This window comes from Lissotriton vulgaris, chromosome 7, assembly GCF_964263255.1.
Source record: "Lissotriton vulgaris chromosome 7, aLisVul1.2, whole genome shotgun sequence".
NCBI classification, from domain to species: domain Eukaryota; kingdom Metazoa; phylum Chordata; class Amphibia; order Caudata; family Salamandridae; genus Lissotriton; species Lissotriton vulgaris.
The window spans coordinates 329,196,307-329,215,523 of NC_141695.1; the positions used below are offsets into that span (position 1 = coordinate 329,196,307).

General features: G+C 42.8%; 1 protein-coding gene across 1 annotated transcript in view; it reads right to left on the reverse strand.

Moving 5' to 3' along the window:
* LOC147701495 (transient receptor potential cation channel subfamily M member 4-like) overlaps positions 1-19,217 on the reverse strand; it is a 1,534,183-nt gene that overhangs the window by 534,403 nt on the left and 980,563 nt on the right. Inside the window, exon 16 of the mRNA XM_086929348.1 lies at positions 2,392-2,481. Within this exon, the coding sequence (XP_086785474.1) occupies positions 2,392-2,481 (90 nt within the window). The remainder of the gene's footprint in view (positions 1-2,391; positions 2,482-19,217) is intronic.

A 19,217-nucleotide genomic window follows, 5' to 3' on the forward strand; every position in this document is an offset into this window, starting at 1 on the left:
AGCCATCTAACCCCCTTAGGACTGGTCATCCAGGATCGTCAGCGCCAAGATGCTCCCTCCGGAGCGAACGTCGCGCTCTAGAAATACCCTCACAAATATCACAAATATCACAAATATCACAAATTGTTCTTAAATATCCCCATACCGCTGAATAATGGATTTTTCTCCAACCTGAGCACCCTGTTAACACGTCTGATATAGGGTGGTAAGCAGCCCCCCATTTGATGGGAAACTTTAGTGCTACCTTACAAGAGAGGGGGATTTGGTGTCTTGAACCTACAGATTTATTATCTGGTCGCTCAGGCGAGCTACGCCCAACATTGATACACTACAGACACTAGCATCCCATATTACAGACCAGAGGCTGACCTGGCGCTCCCGGCCCTGCTTAACACGCGATTGCCACGTGGTTTCCCTCGAGACCCCCAAGATATACAGACGTTGTCCACTACTAGTTGGGCTTGGCATAAGCTATTGAGGGTGACTGGTGCACATATGTAATATGTAAGGTGCACAGTATGTTATACTCTCCAGCACTGCCTTTAGCTGATAACAGCTGGATTCCCATCTTGCAAGAGGCCCTAGTAAAACGGACGCAAACTAAATTTCACTTGACCTCCTTTGGCGACCTATTCCGGGGGGGGCTATTTTCTCTCGCATTGAGGACCCCCGCTTCCGTGAGCTACCATTATGGACCACTTTGTTCTTTTGTGCTTGCAGAATGCGCTGCGAGCAAGACTGGACAGCTACCCCTTAGCACCCGCGGAGTTTTCAATTCTGATAGAAGTTATTAAGAGTGGTGATAGGAGCCACCTGGTGGCGCGCATGTATAGGGAAGTGGTGCCAAAGCTACCATGCCATGATGGAAGGGTGCAGAGTGCTTGGGAGCGCGATTTGGGGCACGCCCTTTCGGATGTGCAATGGTCCTGCTGCTGCGCACAAACACGCAAGGTGCCCCCTAATCATCATCACAAGCTACTGCACTTTGAATTCTTGTGGAGAGTGTATGTCACCCCTAGTAAACTGAATCGTATGGATCCTGCTAGATCTGCTGCCTGTCCGAAGTGTGGCTCTGAGTGTGCGGATTTCGCGCACATGACGTGGACTTGTGTTAGGCTGGAGTGGTATCCAAAATGGTGGAAATGGAGATAGCGCCATCGCCCCTAATGGCATTGCTGGGGCATGTGCATGACCTCCCCAAACCCAGACGACGTTTCGCTGCTATGGCGCTTCTACTTGCTAAACGCAAACTGCCACTTAAATGGGCCAGTAAAATACCTCCTACTCTTAAGGCATGGCTCCTAAGTATGACATTATGCAATACCACTAGTGACACATATGCACAGCTACAGCCGCCAACATCCAGGCCAGTTGACATATGGCAGCCATTCCTGATGTATCTGTAATTGAGAAGGAGGGAGACACCACTTCAACACTGAACCACCTACACTCATAGCCCGCTCACTATTGCCTGGGCTCCTTGCGATCATCACTGGGTCCTTGCTATCATGATTGTCAGACAATACAAATATGGGACAATGAGCCTCTTCTGCAATAGTACTTGGCATTAAACTGTTCAATGATATATACTATGATTATTATTAACTCTGCAACAAACTCTGCTACGCATAATTGCCTGTATGCCACACTGACTTTAATCTGCATGATCTATAAGATGTATATACTCGCTATGGTCACTTTATTTTCCTTTTTTCATATGAAGAACTGCTATTGATGATTGTAATCATAAATGTATTCTTTTAATTTGGAAAAATCAGTAAAAAGATTTTTTTAAAGGGCGTGAAATTAAACATCACCGGTTGTGCTTGAGTGCTCACCATTTGGTTTAGAATTGATAACTACATCACAACAAGAATTGGTAGCGCCGGTAGGGTTGGTTTTGGCTGCTGGCCTCTTGGTTGTGTTATTGCATGTTTTGTTTGTTCATGGTTTTTGTGCAACTTTATCTTTGAAGAGCTTGCTGTATAAAAAAATAAACATCGGCTAAAAGCTATTTATTGTTTGGACCTCGGAAAGCTCACTTTGCCATACCCTGGTACTGAAGGAAATTACTTTGAATGTGGATATACTCTTTGTAAAAGTGTCACAAATAGTTAAATTACCCATTGGCTTAAGTGGGCTGTCCTATTACTCCATGCTGTAGTGGGACATGAATGACACCAGACCTAAAAATGTACACTTGTGGCAGTCGAGGCTGAGCAAACCCACTAAAAAATGCTTCGACCTGATTGAGTAACACCAACTCAGTCCCTTACGCCCTCTTCTGAAACTAACTCTCCATCTCTTACTATTCCAGTTGTTTAGTACCTCCTCCCACTCTGATCTCCACCCTTCTGTCTGTGGTGTCAATTGGTGGTCGTGTGCTCTCACCTCTCCAGCATCGGGATCTTCGCATCCACATCCAAGCTGTCCATTTCTAGGCGTTGAGCAGTCTCATCTATCCCGTCTCCTTCCAGAGGCCTGAGAAAGGTACAACAGGAGACAAGAAAAGTAATAATCATGGCTATTGAGCCCAAGAGTGTAAAGGGATCAAACATGCCTGTGAAATGCATTACACACACTTGAATTTTGTATGTGACGAGGCTGCATGTTTATGATTCTGGAGAAAAAACATTAAAGTAAACCTACTGAAACTATGATGAAACTGTCTCCCTAGTCCTATTACCTCTAACTTTACTAAATGAATGAAATTCCCAAGATGTCCAATCCATCCTAATGAATGCCCTTCATGCAGAAATTGTCCCTCCATTCAGTTTCTTTCTGGATCACATAGATTCCTTGTATCTCTTGATTCTCTTGTCAACCTCATTCACCCCCCTCTTTGTCCACTATTTTCTTTATTTCTCTCTTCATTATTTTATTTATGCAGTTTTATATAGTATGGGCATCGCCTGAAGGCATGGGAGGGCTTTCCATAAGGTAGCATGTTACTTTAAGAGGATCATAGGAAGTTACAGTAGTCTGGTAGGAAGGTTCCAACATCTTGGAGTGGTGGGGTATCATGTTATATGCCACAGTGCTAGAAGAGGTCAAGAGAGACAATAGGGGATCATCTTCAAGAGAAAGCTGTAACAAGATATTCCCAGTGCAATGCAGAAACAGTCCTGGAAAAAACAGACTGAAGTTGTTATAATTTAAATACTTTTGGTAGAGAAGGGCTTTTAGTTCAGTGGCGTAGCTAGACCTGTTGCCGCCAGTAGAGGCGGGCGCATGTTAGATCGGTGGGCAAGGGTGGCGCTGGCGATTCCTGTGTTTCCTGCCCCGCGACTGCGCAGGTAAGAGCAGGGTGGAGGCCGCCGCCCCCACCTTTTAAGCAGCCTGGAGCAGAATGCCCCCCGCTTGCTACACCACTGCTTCAGTTCAGTCTTGAATGTAGGCAGTGAGTGAGTCCCATGCTCGAATCTAGTCTGAATGTGTCTCCCAGAGAGAGCGTTCTTGGGAATTCAAAATATGCAGAAGTTTTTACACTGCACTTACTGGACGGTGGTTAAATGATACAACCAGGGTTCTCTCCACTGTCGCAGGATGCCCTGTGCAACCTTAGGGTCCCATTGCCATTTGTGATCTGCCACGTAGCTCAGCTCTACCGCCCCGGAGCAGAAAGATGTTGCCAGTTGGGTACACTATCACAGAGATGCCCTACTGCTCTAGCCAACTCTGAAGGTGCAGTGCCTCTTGGCACAGGAACCCATTCCACCCTTCTTGTTGCAGTATCACATAGTGATTTTGTTGTCCGTGAGATTCTGCATCAGCCTTCAATTGATGGACAGCAAACAGACCCTCAATGCCAGGTAAATAGCCCACAACTCGAGCAGATTGATGTAGCGATGTGTTTCTACCAGAGACCAGAGTCCTCTAATCTCTACCTCTACAAATGACCATCCCAACTCAGCAATGATGCATTTGTCACCACCATGAGCTCTGGGTGGGAAAAGGAGAGGGGTCTGCTGCTGTTCAGGTTTCGGTCTAGCAGCCACCTCTGCAGATCACCTGCAGTCTCCTCTGAAACCTGGATATTATCTGAGAGGTTTCCTTGTTGCTGTGCCCACTGAAACCTTAGATCCCATTGTAGAGCCCACATATGTCTCCTGGCAAACTAGTCAAGCAGGATGCATGAAGGGAACAGGCCAAGAAGCCTCAGAGCTGTTCTAACTGAGATGAATGAATCCATTAAATTGCCATTTGTAGAGGGCAACAACCACCTCTAGAGGTATCACGGCACTACACTGAAACAAAAAAGAAAAAACTGCTCATCTGGAAAAGAAGCACTTAAGATTCAGTGAACAGCCATGTTTTCAGAAGCTTTCTGAAAGTAGCAAGGTTAGCAGAAGATCATTCCATGCCTTTGCCCGAGAAAAGATATAGATCTGTCCCCCCCCCCCGTTTGTAACCTGAACTTTGGAATAGATAGATTATTACAGGCAAATCTCAGTGTTCACAGTGGATGGTCGGAGAATAAATAAGTTACTTACCTTTAACTGAAGTTAACCAGTATTATTATCCTTCATAGATTCACATGCTTCAATCATTCCACATCGAAGTGGGAGTCCCACAGTACTAGCAAAGCAGTTTGTATAACTAACATTGGCTATAATAGCACTAGTCCATACATGTAATACCCTAGCTATGTCCTTTTGAAACCCTCCCACGCTCATGACGAGCTCAGCTCGTCATGAGCCACGGTTCTCGTGTGCTCATGACGAGCTGAGCTTGTCATGACCGTTGGAATGCTAACACGCGGGGCTAATTCCCCTGCCGTGCTGAGCGTTCCATTAAACGGGCGTGGTCGTGATGAGCTCAGCTCGTCATGAGCACACGAGAACCGTGGCTCATGACGAGCTTTGCTCGTCATGATACCGGGGCGCTGTGCGCGCACCCTCCCCCCGGCACAGCAGGGGAATGTGCCCCACAGCCAAGGGGTTAAAAAAGGGCCAACCTTTAACTATGACCAGTCAGATGGTAACACTCCCAAGAGAGGCTGATTCCCCCAGATTTTCAAGCATAAGTGGGAATAACATCCCCCTGACGGGGTGCAGGATGGGTTGCATGTAAATCAATGAAATATACTAATACTGGATAACTTCAGTTACATGTAAGTAACTTATTTTCTTTTCCAGTATTGCTTGAATCAGAATAGCAAACAGTATTGTAGGTAATTAAAATACCCTTAGAGGATGCTGGGTAAAAGCAAGACACTTTTGTGGAGGTCAATATGAGCTTACGACATATATATACACATTGCTGGGATTTTAGATTCTTCTATCTTAAAGGTGGAATCTCTGTTGACTTACAAAATCGAAATTAGTGAACGCCGCCTTTCCTTGGACCCTGTATCGTTACAGACTCGTTTGTCATTAAGTGGTCCCAATTCAGACAGTACATCTCATCCATCTTCCCAAAAGTCTATTTCGAGTCATCCAGTCTCCCCTAACTCTGCCCTACTAAACCAGGATGTACCGGATATGACTGCTCCTATTGTGCCCTGCATTAACACCAGAGCACAGGTTGCCAGGTTCCAGAGAAATGCCAAGACGAAAGCTCTTCCAAATAAATGGAAGTGGACTGCAGGCGCTTCAAAGACAACAAAGGCCAAATGCTCTTGTGCTGCCAATCCCACAGCTGATCCAGTAGTTACCCCAACAAACCCTAATTCTAACTCCATGGGTACCCAGACTGATATCATTCTCAACCAATCAGGATATGCCACTGGCGTACACAACACTGTGGAAACTGCGGTTGTAGACTCTGTTGAGAAAATCTTGGAAATTGCATTCTCCCAGATTAAGGAGGCAATCAATAGGAATTTTGACCTCCTATGGGGAAGGTTACAAAGGATGGACTCTATAATGGACAATCTCAGTGGTATTAAAGAGTACTGTATCTCTGATAATGCGGGGGCGGGGGGCGTTCTGTCATTGCCGACTCTTATAAATCATGGGTCCAATTTACAATTGCCAAGCTCTACCCTGCATAAAGATACTCTAACAGCTAATTCATGTATTACATGTGGAAATCACAATAATTTTCCTGTTTCACATTTTGATTATGAGCAAAGGAATATACAAGACATACCCCGAGCGCCCAACACTAAAGATTTAGGTAATAGCCATCTTAAGCATCCACATCCTGGCACTAACCTTGTTTCTGATGCAAGTAATCAAAGCGTGGGCGCAAAGGCTATGGACTGTAATAGGAGTAGCTGCCTGAGATCCAATGCTGATGTCTTGAGTACACCCCCTGACTCGTGTCCCTTTGTGCTGGTTTTGGCTGGCGTCCCAAATCTTACTGGCGATCGGAGGGAGTCTTGGGTAGACTTACGCAATAAGACAGTGGATTGGTTGGTCAAACATAAAAGATTTCACCACTCGGACATGAACGAAAGTCTTATGGTCAGGCGAGTTGGGTGGGTTGGCCACTCTCCCAAAAATATTAGTGGCAACTGTATTGTTATTAATTTTCGTAAACCCCAAATGGTCCGACGTTTACTAAGTATTCAAGAGCAACCATTAACACTAAATTCCAGTATCAGTGCGCTCCCGTTGGGTTACTTTTACAAACTACAGAATATAACTGCTATGAATGTCCATGTTTTGCCAATGGTAACTAACAGGTTTTAGGCCCTATCTAATCTAGACACCCAAGATTGACAACTACCTCTACTAGCAGATCAATCTAATTTTGTAGAAAACCCCGTAGGCCTCACACCAGTTGCCCACATTGATATCCCGGCTGATCCGCACTCTATAAATATTCAATTATCTTCATCGGTTTATCAATTACAACAGGTAGAAAACCCCTTAGGATCCACATCTGTAGTTCCTATTGATACGCCCTTCATCCTGCAAACCACAAATAAGGTCAAAGCTGACATTGATCTGAATGTCTTAAGTTGGAACGTAGCCGGTCTACAGTCAAGACTTGGTGACCAGGACTGGTTGCGTGTAATATCGGACCAAGACATAGTCATGTTTCAAGAGACTTGGGCAACTCACAAATTATATATCGAGGGATTTCATTGTTTTACTTTAGTTGCACCCACCCCTAAATTTGGTCGACCATGGGGGGTTTATTCACTGGGATTAATGTTGCTGCTGGAGGAAGCTTAAAGGTGTTACCAACCAATAGCGGTAATCTCAAAACATTGATATACAAAAGGAGAGTTTCATTTTATTTGATACATTTTTATAACAATGATTTTTACTCTATTCCAAATAGGAATTTTATTGAGCTTTTTTATTCCATTTCTAATTTAGACTGCCATCAAGGTTCAGAAGGGGCTACGGGGATTCTCCTGGGTGGAGATTTTAATGCAAAATGTAAAGATACGTCACATGGTGTAGATACTTTTAACCTAGATCCTGCCTCCCACAGGGGTGCAGAGTTGGCTACGCTCCTGAGTCACCATAATCTTGTTAATGTTATGGATGTCACTGGTGTTTCACTTGATATTAACCACCAAGCACCTACATTTAGAGGAAGGGGTTGTTCTTCAACCATAGATTTTATCTTTATCTCCCCCCCCCCCCTTTTGTGGACCGTCTAATGGCAGCAGAGGTTACCTCCACGAGCCATGGGGACCATAATCCTCTTAAAATAGTCTTGAGATTGGCGCCTCGCCCCTTGTTCTCCAACGAATGTGGGTCCAGGAATATAATACCATCAACTGACAATCTAAGATTAAAATGGAGGGGTGTTGATAGTGGCAAATTGTTTCAGACCCAGCAAAGGAGAATATGCACCTTATTAACTCATGTTTATCGACTCATTAACCACACCCAGGGGCAGTCCAGGATTTTACTAAACTTTGCCAGGCAATTAAAACTCTCTTGTCGAAACCAAAAAATGACCCAAGGCGGTTCGACCATGAGGGCTCCGAGGCTAACAGGAACCGGCGTAGGGCTTTAACATCTAACCCAAGGTGTACAGCAGATGTGAGCACAGCAAGGCGGAGGTACAATATAGCAATCAGCAATCGGAAAGGAGCTCTTCTAAATGACTGTTGGGAAGCCTTATCTAAGGCTGCCACTATAAAAAAGGGAAACATATTTTGGTCTGCCATAAGGGACCTGTGTTCCATGGGCCAGTTGTATCTCACCTTACCAATGACTCAATGGGAAAGGAGCCTTCTATTCCGTTTAAGAGCTGGCACTGTTAAATTTGTGTTATGTTTCCCCCTTGGCTACCACCCTAACCTTGACCATGTCCCCTGCCCATGTGACAGTGTGAGTGGTCAATCTATTTTACATTTTTTGTTTCTTTGCAAATATTATTTAAAATACACCAAGTGGTTTTTAACCCCATTTTTTAAAAAGCAGACACCAATTTGCCTGGACAATGCTTACTTGTGGTTACTTACTATGACCAACCAAGAGTTGGTCTTTCGCACTAGCACTTTTTTGAAAATTGCCACCCGAGCACGCAGGATGATGTCTAACCTCTGAGCACTTTTACCCATGCATGATCACCTTCTTAAATTAATGTATGAATTGTTATTGCACATCTTCATAAAATGTCTAAATTTAAAATGAATGTTATTATCATTGTTGTATAATTTGTCATGCTGCTGCGCTTTTATGGATTTCTTGTAGTCCGAATAAAGTTGAACTTGAACTATATACATATCTATATTGAGAATGTAAGCGTTTATGTGTATAATCTGTAGATACAGAATGTAAATAGAAAAATGAAGTAGAAAACTACAATAGTCTGGATTCTGGAACATTTGACTTAAACATAAATAAACTCCTCTATTTATAGAGGCTCACCTTATTGGAATAAATGGTGAAAACACTGCCCGGCCTACAGTTGCGTCGCTTCGCTGTGTCAATTCCAGGCAGTAGTGCTGCAAGAACATGTGGGTGCTCTTCCACTTTGCAGCACAGCATATTTTCTCCAGGGGAATGCCCGCAAATAGAGCAGCCAAAGTGTACACTGCTCTTGTCGAATGAGCTTGAGCCTTTTTCGTTAAGGATTTACTTGCCTTGGAATGGCAAAACTGAATAGTCACTGAAATCCATCTTGAAATCATAAGCTTTGTCACTGTGGTGCTTTGACAACCTTGACCATAAGCTACAAGTAGCTGCTCAGTCTTGCAAATGTGCTTAGTTCTGTGAAGGCAACATTTGAGACGCCGCTTGATGTCCAAAGTATGAAGAGCCTGATCAGCTGGGTAGTGGGAAAAAGCTTGAAGGATGATAGGCTCATTGAGGTGGAATTGAGAAGGAATCTTTGAGATGAACTTCAGGTTTGTTCTGAGAAGTACAAATTCATCTGTGAATTGAAGAAAAGGTTCTTCAGTGGTAAAGGCCTATATCTCACTAACCCTTGAGATAGTTGTGAGAGTAAGGAAAGAGCAACTTTCCACATCAGCAAAATTAAATCAGCCTTAAGAATGGGTACAGATGGCTGCTTCATTACTTGTGAGAGGAACACATTGAGATGCCATTCTGTTCTGGAGGAGGAGCTTGCACCAGTGGGAAAACTCTAAAGAGTCCTTTCATTAATTGCTTTATGAGCCTTGTAGAACAGAGAGATAGAGCCTGTGCCGAGCATCTGTATCTTGAAATTGAAGCACAGTTGACTATGACTGATGCATAAACCAGCCCTGACTTGGCCAGAGAAAAAAATAAGGTAAGATCTGTTCTGGAGAAGCATGGAAATAGTGTACGTTGTTTTGTTGACACCAGTGTCTGACTCTCTTCCATTTTAACTTGTATGTTTTGGTTGTGCCTTAAGCTGTAGACTTATTACTCAAGAATGCAGAGATATTCTTTCTAAGTTCCGAAACTCATAGAATTAAGGAGCCATGCATACAAGTCGAGAGAGGCTGGCTCCGGGTGGCATATCTGACCTTGGTTTAATGTCAGGAGAGATGGCGCTGGTGGAAGGTGAATGGGCTTGGTCTCTAACAAGAGGAGGAGAGCTCTGAAAACCAGTGCTGCCTGGGACACTTGAAAGCAATCAATAGTAGACAGTCTCGGTGAGGACTTTTGGAAACAGTGGGAACGGGGGAAAAGCGTACTCATAAATCCCAGACCAGAGCACCGAAAGGGCATTCCCCCACAACCCAGGGAAAGGGAATCAACTAGCGTGGAACTGGCATTGGAATTGCTGTCTATTGCGAAGAGGTCCAGCGCTGGTTACCCCCACAATGAGAATATTTTGTTCCACTGCTGTTGGTCCAATACCCACTCATGGCAACTGTCCTTGGTCCTGCTGAGGACATCCACTAGCTTGTTGTGGACTCCAGACACGTGTTCGGCCTGTAAGGCTATTCCGTGGGCTGTGAGCCCACCCCACAGTGCTTGGTCTTCTAGAAATTGAGTTCCTCCCTGTTTACTGATATAATACATGCTGGTCGTATTGTCGGTAAGGACCAGCACAGAGAATTTTGCGATCCTTAGGAGGAAAGCCTGCACGGTGAGGAAAATGGTCTTGAGCTCCAAGCTGCTGATGTGGAGAGACCTTTGACTTGCCAACCAACTTCCTTGGATCTGAAGGTCCAGTAAATGGCCTCCCCAGTCCTCTATTGAAGCCTCCATGGTGACGATGTATTCCGGCACCAGTGGTAGGAACGTAAGGCCTTGAGAGAGATGTGATTTGTGAGACCACCATGCCAGCGTTGGTACCTTTCGAGGAGTAATGGATATCATGTCCTTGAAGGACCCTTCTGACTTTATCTATTGAAGCTGCAGTTCCTCTTGTTATAGCCTCATCTTGAGGCACTCCAACAGGACCAAGTTTTTTACGGAAGAGTTCATGCCTAGGAGCAACTAGAACAATGTCACAGAACTTTTTCATGCAATTTTTCGAGCCAAGTGTGCTAGCCTCTCTAGTCTGGCTTGGGAGAGGAAGACCTTGTTCTGTATCATGTTTAGATCGGCTCAGAGAAAGGATTTTGGGATTCTGGCAGCTTGTCCTGGGGTTGAAGCTTTTATCAGCCAGTCGTCTAGGTAAGGGAATAAAAGATGACCTTCTTTCCCAAGTACCACTGCTACCAGGGACATGCACTTGATGAATATATGAGGGGTTGACTTGAGTCCCAAGGACAGGACTTTGAATTGGTAATGGGCACCAGCTACCGTGAATCAAAGATATTTGCGGTGTTTGGGTTATATGGGTATATGGAAGTAAGCATCTTCCAGGCCTAGAGATGTCATGAAATCTTTGCTGTTGAGACGATGAAGAATTTCGGAAAGAGCTATCATCCGCAAAGATTGCTCGTGGCTGTCTTGGTGAGCTTTCTGTGATCTAGGCTAGGTCTCCATTCTCCTGATTTCTTGCGCATAAGAAAAAAACGGGAGTAGAACCCTTTCCCTTTTTGAGCAACCAGGACTTTCTCTATTAGTCCTTTGGCAAGTATTAAGAAAACTTCCTTCTGTAGTAAGTGAAGATGAGGGGGGGGGGGGTGCTCGCCTTGGCAGAATGGTTGGTGGTTTTTCTGTAAACTCCAATATATGGCCATAGGTGACTAGGTCCAATACCCATCTGTCTAAGGTGATGGTTTGCTAACACTACCGTGGATTGGGGGTCTGTAGGGAAAGTTTATAGACTGTTAGGTATATGTTCCCTTGTACTCAGAAAAACACACTATATATACCTACAGTCTGCTACATGTGTATGTGATGCAATGTTGAAAAGCCCTAGTTTATCTCTCAACTCTCAAGGTGTTATAACACCGGGGAAGGCATCCCTTAAGGATAAGACCCCTCACTCACCCGAAGGTGACATGCTTCATCATATGGGGCCTCCTTACCAGTGGGGAAAACCTAGTCACCACTGGGAACTACTACTTCAGGGTTTTAAGGAAGGAGCTCAGAGATGTTTTTTTGGAGTTGGATGGTAATCCCATATGTGTGCTGTTGTAGGTTGAGTGAGGTATGTTGCAGCGCTGTGTGAAGATGGGGGGGTGTGTGAATTTAAAACTGTCTAGATAGATCACCAATAACCTTTATTCCTGTGTACTACCTGACAGGGTTAAAATGTAACAGCACAGTGGTATGGATATAAACCACTGTTAGTGATAGGTCGACATGTTTCAGCCTCTAGATCTATTTTTAGTATCAGCGGCTTTCTTCAGGACCAGATATTTATACAATGCTGCTGCAATAAGTGTATAGAACATAAAAAGAATAAGTAAATGGTAAATACACCACCAGTACTCCTGCGCAATACTATTGCTGTGTCAGGTCATACTCTGGATATCTGTGAAAAAAAGAGTAAAATCCAAAAGGTGGTTGTTGAGGAGCGGGAGAAAGTATATAGGGCAATTCGAAAACATTTCAAAACACTTAAATCACATGTAATCATGTGCATATTTTTCTATCACTATGTCACACATAAATAATGCCAAATTATAAGCATTTTTTTGGGACTTACCCACAATTGTTGAATAGTCCAGCCTCACCTCTACCTGTCAGGTTGCTCAGGAGGTAGGCTCCGCACTGCGGGAGGAAAAAAGACACTGTAGTAATTGCTAACCACACTGTCTAGCTTTTTCTAAATTCTAGTTTCTCTAATGTCTGGAAGGGTATCCAAGCCAGGGGCTGTGTAAAACGAGGTCAGTGTTTGTGTACATATTGTCAATAGCTATTATTCAATAAACAAGATCCCAGAATTTCTGAGGGAAAACTAGCTTAAAGCTTAGTACTTGTAGTGGATTGTATCTTCAGAAAGAGAAGAGGGGGAATGGGGGTATGTTAAAGATATAGTTGATAATTATAACAACAAGTTTATATCAAGTTGTAATGGCAAGAAAGGACCCATATGCCAGGCAATTTTATTAAAGACTATCTGTAATTTAAGTCTATGAATAACTCTCTATTGCCATGAATCAAAGTGGCCCTCCTAACCCATAGTGATCTATTTAGATAGCAAACAATGGGTTATCCTTCCATCAATGCCTCTTTGAGCCAGCAAACTCACCTGTCCGTCGGTACCTCTTCGTGGAGTAGAGCTAACCCCGGGAGGTACCGAACGGCAGGTTTGCTCGCGTTTATATAGTCTGCTAAATTAGGTTAATTGGCCTCCGCTGTGTCAGGCGGGTCCTTGCAGTGGACGCCGTCTTAGTTAATGCCTGCTTTCTCGGTCGTCATTGCGCGTGTGCAGCTTTAGAACGCTGCTTGTTCGCACATGCGCCCGAACGTTCTCCTAGCTTGCACTTTTGAACTATGCGCGCATGTGTATTAGTGTCGCGCTAATTACTCGCGCATGCTTATGAATGCAATAGTGTTCTTCAAAAACGTTAATTAGCTGTGTTTACGGAGATGTTCTCTGTTGTATGAAATACTGTTGTCTTCATTAAAGGAACACCATTTACACAGAAAAGGCCTTATGTCTCTCCCCATTTCTTTATTGATGGAGTATCATATAATTCTCCGTGTACAAACAGCTACCATTGTTTGTCATATATCAAGTGAGGAGTTATTTATACTCTATAATCGCTGGCTATTTGTGGAAATGATGGTACTCACTAAATAGGTTCAATCCTAGTACAAGCCTTATTAGGGGATCTCTAGTAATGAGGATAATTAAAACTCTATGTGATATTCAATGCATCTACACTGACGTAATGAAATGATTGTGGGCTCTAGTCCTTAAATACTAACAGGGAAATGTTCCTCTTCACGGTAACTTTAAATGTTTCTGGGAATACAAATGTTAAAATTCATATATATAACTTAGTGTGGTACAGTACTAAGAAGTTATACCCTGAGATTTATTATGGCTCCATTGCATGTGTATATCCAGAGGCAAATCTAGATATGATAGAGTTTATTATTTAGGTGTTTAGGCTGGCATTCTCCTCATCCTGCCTAACTCTTCCATTAGTTGTATGTTAATATACTACCTCTGGCCCTAAGGTATATGAGTGTATGGTTAGTTCATTTAAATTAGGGTCCAGGGTATGTCATCATTTAGTCCAATAGTGTCTGTTCTAAGTCTATATACCCACTTCTGTTCTTTACGAAATAGAAATTTCGCGGGGTCTGTCAAGTGTGATGGAATCCACGGCTTTTCTAAAACCACCCATTTAAGGTCCGTATCAGTATGTCCTTTGTCCAAAAAATGATTGGTCAGTTTTGTTGACCGTTTGCCACATTTTATAGTGCTTTTGTGTTCTTGTATCCGCGTTTTTACTTTTCTAGTGGTCATGCCCACATATCGGAGCTCAAATAAAGCAGTTGAAACAATAAATGCATCTATAATGTTTTATTCACATTATAGGAGAAAGGTAATCATAACCAAATTCACAAATTACAGTTGTATTAGTGCCCCTGGGGGGAAAAAAGGAGGACGTGCAGTCGTGAGGGTAGTGTAGGAAGGGATAGTGATGATAAAAACACGTATTCATCAAACATTATTATAGGTTCAATGTCGGATAGACAGTAGAATGATCATAAATCAACATAAAAATTCATAGTGCGCATGCCTCAATGTCCATACTGAGCAAAAATTAAGGGTGGGAGGAGGCTGTGCTTTAGGGTAAAGAAGTCGACGTTTCGACCCAACACAGCAGGTATCATTGAAATCCTTGCATGTGGGTCTTCATCAGGACGAGAGAGGGGTAGCGGGGCAGACAACCTGAGAACATCAGAGTTGGGTAATATTCAATATAGAAAATCGACAATGAGCATTTCAATCTTGGAAAATTATCCCCGAGGGGATACGGTTAAAAGATCCGGGCACTGGGTTGGGAGGGGCCACTCTACGTACCGATTTAAGTAGAGTTAAAAACGTGTCCCCAGACCGGATATTTATCCTGATTTAGTCGGGCTGAATCCTTCTCTACATCTGGGGACACGTTTCTCTAATGTCTGGAAGGGTATCCAAGCCAGGGGCTGTATAAAACGAGGTCAGTGTTTGTGTACATATTGTCAATAGCTATTATTCAATAAACAAGATCCCAGAATTTCTGAGGGAAAACTAGCTTAAAGCTTAGTACTTGTAGTGGATTGTATCTTCAGAAAGAGAAGAGGGGGAATGGGGGTATGTTAAAGATATAGTTGATAATTATAACAACAAGTTTGCAGCCAAGGAACAGAAATGGATCACGGATCATGAAGCACAATATTTGGTAGCAACGACACCTGTAACTCCTTACTTTTACGTGCTACCTAAGATACATAAGCCCACCAGACCACCACCGGGAAGACCGATCATTTCTGGAATTGGCTCCCTACTTGAGCCCCTATCCAGTTTTGTGGATATCTTTCTAAGACCGTTGGTGTCAAAAATGCCAACCTTTATCCAAGATACAAAACATCTCCTAAAAGATATTCAACAAATTCCATTTGACACTGAAAAGGATTGGCTGGTGTCCTTCGATGTGGAATCACTTTATACGTGTATTCCACAAGAGGAGACATTAGCCACCATAAGAGGAATGCTTGAAAACACCACATGGGAGAGCATCACCCCGATTGATTTTGTGATGTTCTGTGCTAGAATGGTACTAAAAGAAAATTTCTTCAGATTTGAGGATCTATTGTACCTACAAATATCAGGCACTTGTATGGGCAGTATTTGTGCCCCTAGTTTGGCCAATTTGTATGTTCACAAGGTAGAACAGGAGACTATATTGACAGCAAGCAACCCGTTCTTCAGTCATCTACGTACCTGGAAAAGGTACATAGACAAAATTTTTGTCATATGGAGAGGAGAAGAAGAAACCCTAAAAATGTTCCATGAATGGCTGAACAATCAGAATGACTTTTTGCGGTTCACCTTAGAATCCTCCAAAAGCAAACTTCCTTTTTTAGATCTATTGATTCAACCAATGAATGGAGGATTGATAACAGAACTATACCGGAAGCCAACCTCCTGCAATTCGCTTTTATCATTTGAAAGTTACCATCCACGTGCTTTGCGTGAAAACCTACCGTTTGGCCAGTTCTTACGAATAAGTCGTAATTGCACAAACCTGGAACAGTATGAAGACATGCTCAGGGACTGACAATAGATCTTAAGGTGAAGAAATATCTTAATTGCATAATTCGGAACTCCAAGAAAAGAGCGGCCAATAACAACCGAGAATGGTTACTAGAACAGAAAACACAAAAAGAATCTAATCAAAGAATGACGTTTGTAAATACTTTCTCTAGTTTTTCAAACTCAGTTAAAAAAAGTATAAACAAACACTGGCCCATTCTCAACCTAGCAAATAATGAACTATCTCATCCATTGTTTGCATACAAACGGAGTGCGAATCTGAGGGATAAATTGGTCCACACCCGTCCTCAAAGAAATAGTAACACAGGGACACAGATGACTCTGTGGAACCTACCCCCAGTAGTAGGACATTTTCCCTGTGGCACATGCTCAGTCTGTCCTCAAACAGAGAAAACTTTAGAGCTAGACATTGGAACCGCACGCCCCTGGAGGATTGAAAAACACACCAACTGTAACAGTGAGGGGCTGATTTGCCAGCTCCGATATGTGGGCATGACCACTAGAAAAGTAAAAACGCGGATACAAGAACACAAAAGCACTATAAAATGTGGCAAACGGTCAACAAAACTGACCAATCATTTTTTGGACAAAGGACATAGTGATACGGACCTTAAATGGGTGGTTTTAGAAAAGCCGTGGATTCCATCACACTTGACAGACCCCGCGAAATTTCTATTTCGTAAAGAACAGAAGTGGGTATATAGACTTAGAACAGACACTATTGGACTAAATGATGACATATCCTTGACCCTAATTTAAATGAACTAACCACACACTCATATACCTTAGGGCCAGAGGTAGTATATTAACATACAACTAGTGGAAGAGTTAGGCAGGATGAGGAGAATGCCAGCCTAAACACCTAAATAATAAACTCTATCATATCTAGATTTGCCTCTGGATATACACATGCAATGGAGCCATAATAAATCTCAGGGTATAACTTCTTAGTACTGTACCACACTAAGTTATATATATGAATTTTAACATTTGTATTCCCAGAAACATTTAAAGTTACCGTGAAGAGGAACATTTCCCTGTTAGTATTTAAGGACTAGAGCCCACAATCATTTCATTACGTCAGTGTAGATGCATTGAATATCACATAGAGTTTTAATTATCCTCATTACTAGAGATCCCCTAATAAGGCTTGTACTAGGATTGAACCTATTTAGTGAGTACCATCATTTCCACAAATAGCCAGCGATTATAGAGTATAAATAACTCCTCACTTGATATATGACAAACAATGGTAGCTGTTTGTACACGGAGAATTATATGATACTCCATCAATAAAGAAATGGGGAGAGACATAAGGCCTTTTCTGTGTAAATGGTGTTCCTTTAATGAAGACAACAGTATTTCATACAACAGAGAACATCTCCGTAAACACAGCTAATTAACGTTTTTGAAGAACACTATTGCATTCATAAGCATGCGCGAGTAATTAGCGCGACACTAATACACATGCGCGCATAGTTCAAAAGTGCAAGCTAGGAGAACGTTTGGGCGCATGTGCGAACAAGCAGCGTTCTAAAGCTGCACACGCGCAATGACGACCGAGAAAGCAGGCATTAACTAAGACGGCGTCCACTGCAAGGACCCGCCTGACACAGCGGAGGCCAATTAACCTAATTTAGCAGACTATATAAACGCGAGCAAACCTGCCGTTCGGTACCTCCCGGGGTTAGCTCTACTCCACGAAGAGGTACCGACGGACAGGTGAGTTTGCTGGCTCAAAGAGGCATTGATGGAAGCATAACCCATTGTTTGCTATCTAAATAGATCACTATGGGTTAGGAGGGCCACTTTGATTCATGGCAATAGAGAGTTATTCATAGACTTAAATTACAGATAGTCTTTAATAAAATTGCCTGGCATATGGGTCCTTTCTTGCCATTACAACTTGATATAAACTTGTTGTTATAATTATCAACTATATCTTTAACATACCCCCATTCCCCCTCTTCTCTTTCTGAAGATACAATCCACTACAAGTACTAAGCTTTAAGCTAGTTTTCCCTCAGAAATTCTGGGATCTTGTTTATTGAATAATAGCTATTGACAATATGTACACAAACACTGACCTCGTTTTACACAGTCCCTGGCTTGGATACCCTTCCAGACATTAGAGAAACTAGAATTTAGAAAAAGCTAGACAGTGTGGTTAGCAATTACTACAGTGTCTTTTTTCCTCCCGCAGTGTGGGGCCTCCCTCCTGAGCAACCTGACAGGTAGAGGTGAGGCTGGACTATTCAACAATTGTGGGTAAGTCCAAAAAAATGCTTATAATTAGGCATTATTTATGTATGACATAGTGATAGAAAAATATGCACATGATTACATGTGATTTAAGAGTTTTGAAATGTTTTCGAATTGCCCTATATACTTTCTCCCTCTCCTCAACAACCACCTTTTGCATTTTACTCTTTTTTTCACAGATATCCAGAGTATGACCTGACACAGCAATAGTATTGCGCAGGAGTACTGGTGGTGTATTTACCATTTACTTATTCTTTTTATGTTCTATACACTTATTGCAGCAGCATTGTATAAATATCTGGTCCTGAAGAAAGCCGCTGATACTAAAAATAGATCTAGAGACTGAAACATGTCGACCTATCACTAACAGTGGTTTATATCCATACCACTGTGCTGTTACATTTTACCCCTGTCAGGTAGTACACAGGAATAAAGGTTATTGGTGATCTATCTAGACAGTTTTAAATTCACCCCCCCCCATCTTCACACAGCGCTGCAACATACCTCACTCAACCTACAACAGCACACATATGGGATTACCATCCGACTCTAAAAAAATATCTCTGAGCTCCTTCCTTAAAACCCTGAAGTAGTAGCTCCCAGTGGTGACTAGGTTTTCCCCACTGGTAAGGAGGCCCCATATGATGAAGCATGTCACCTTCGGGTGAGTGAGGGGTCTTATCCTTAAGGGATGCCTTCCCCGGTGTTATAACACCTTGAGAGTTGAGAGATAAACTAGGGCTTTTCAACATTGCATCACATACACATGTAGCAGACTGTAGGTATATATAGTGTGTTTTTTCTAAGGTGATGGTTTGCCAAGGATGGAGGTAATTGGATATCTCATACCTACGAGATGAGGTGGCACAGCTAGTACGTGGACGAGATTACTGTTTCTGGCCTGTGTTGCAGCTCTGAGGTCGTAGTCTCTTTTGCGAAGCCCTCATTTAGAGAAACCCGCTGTGGAGGATTGACCAGCCTGT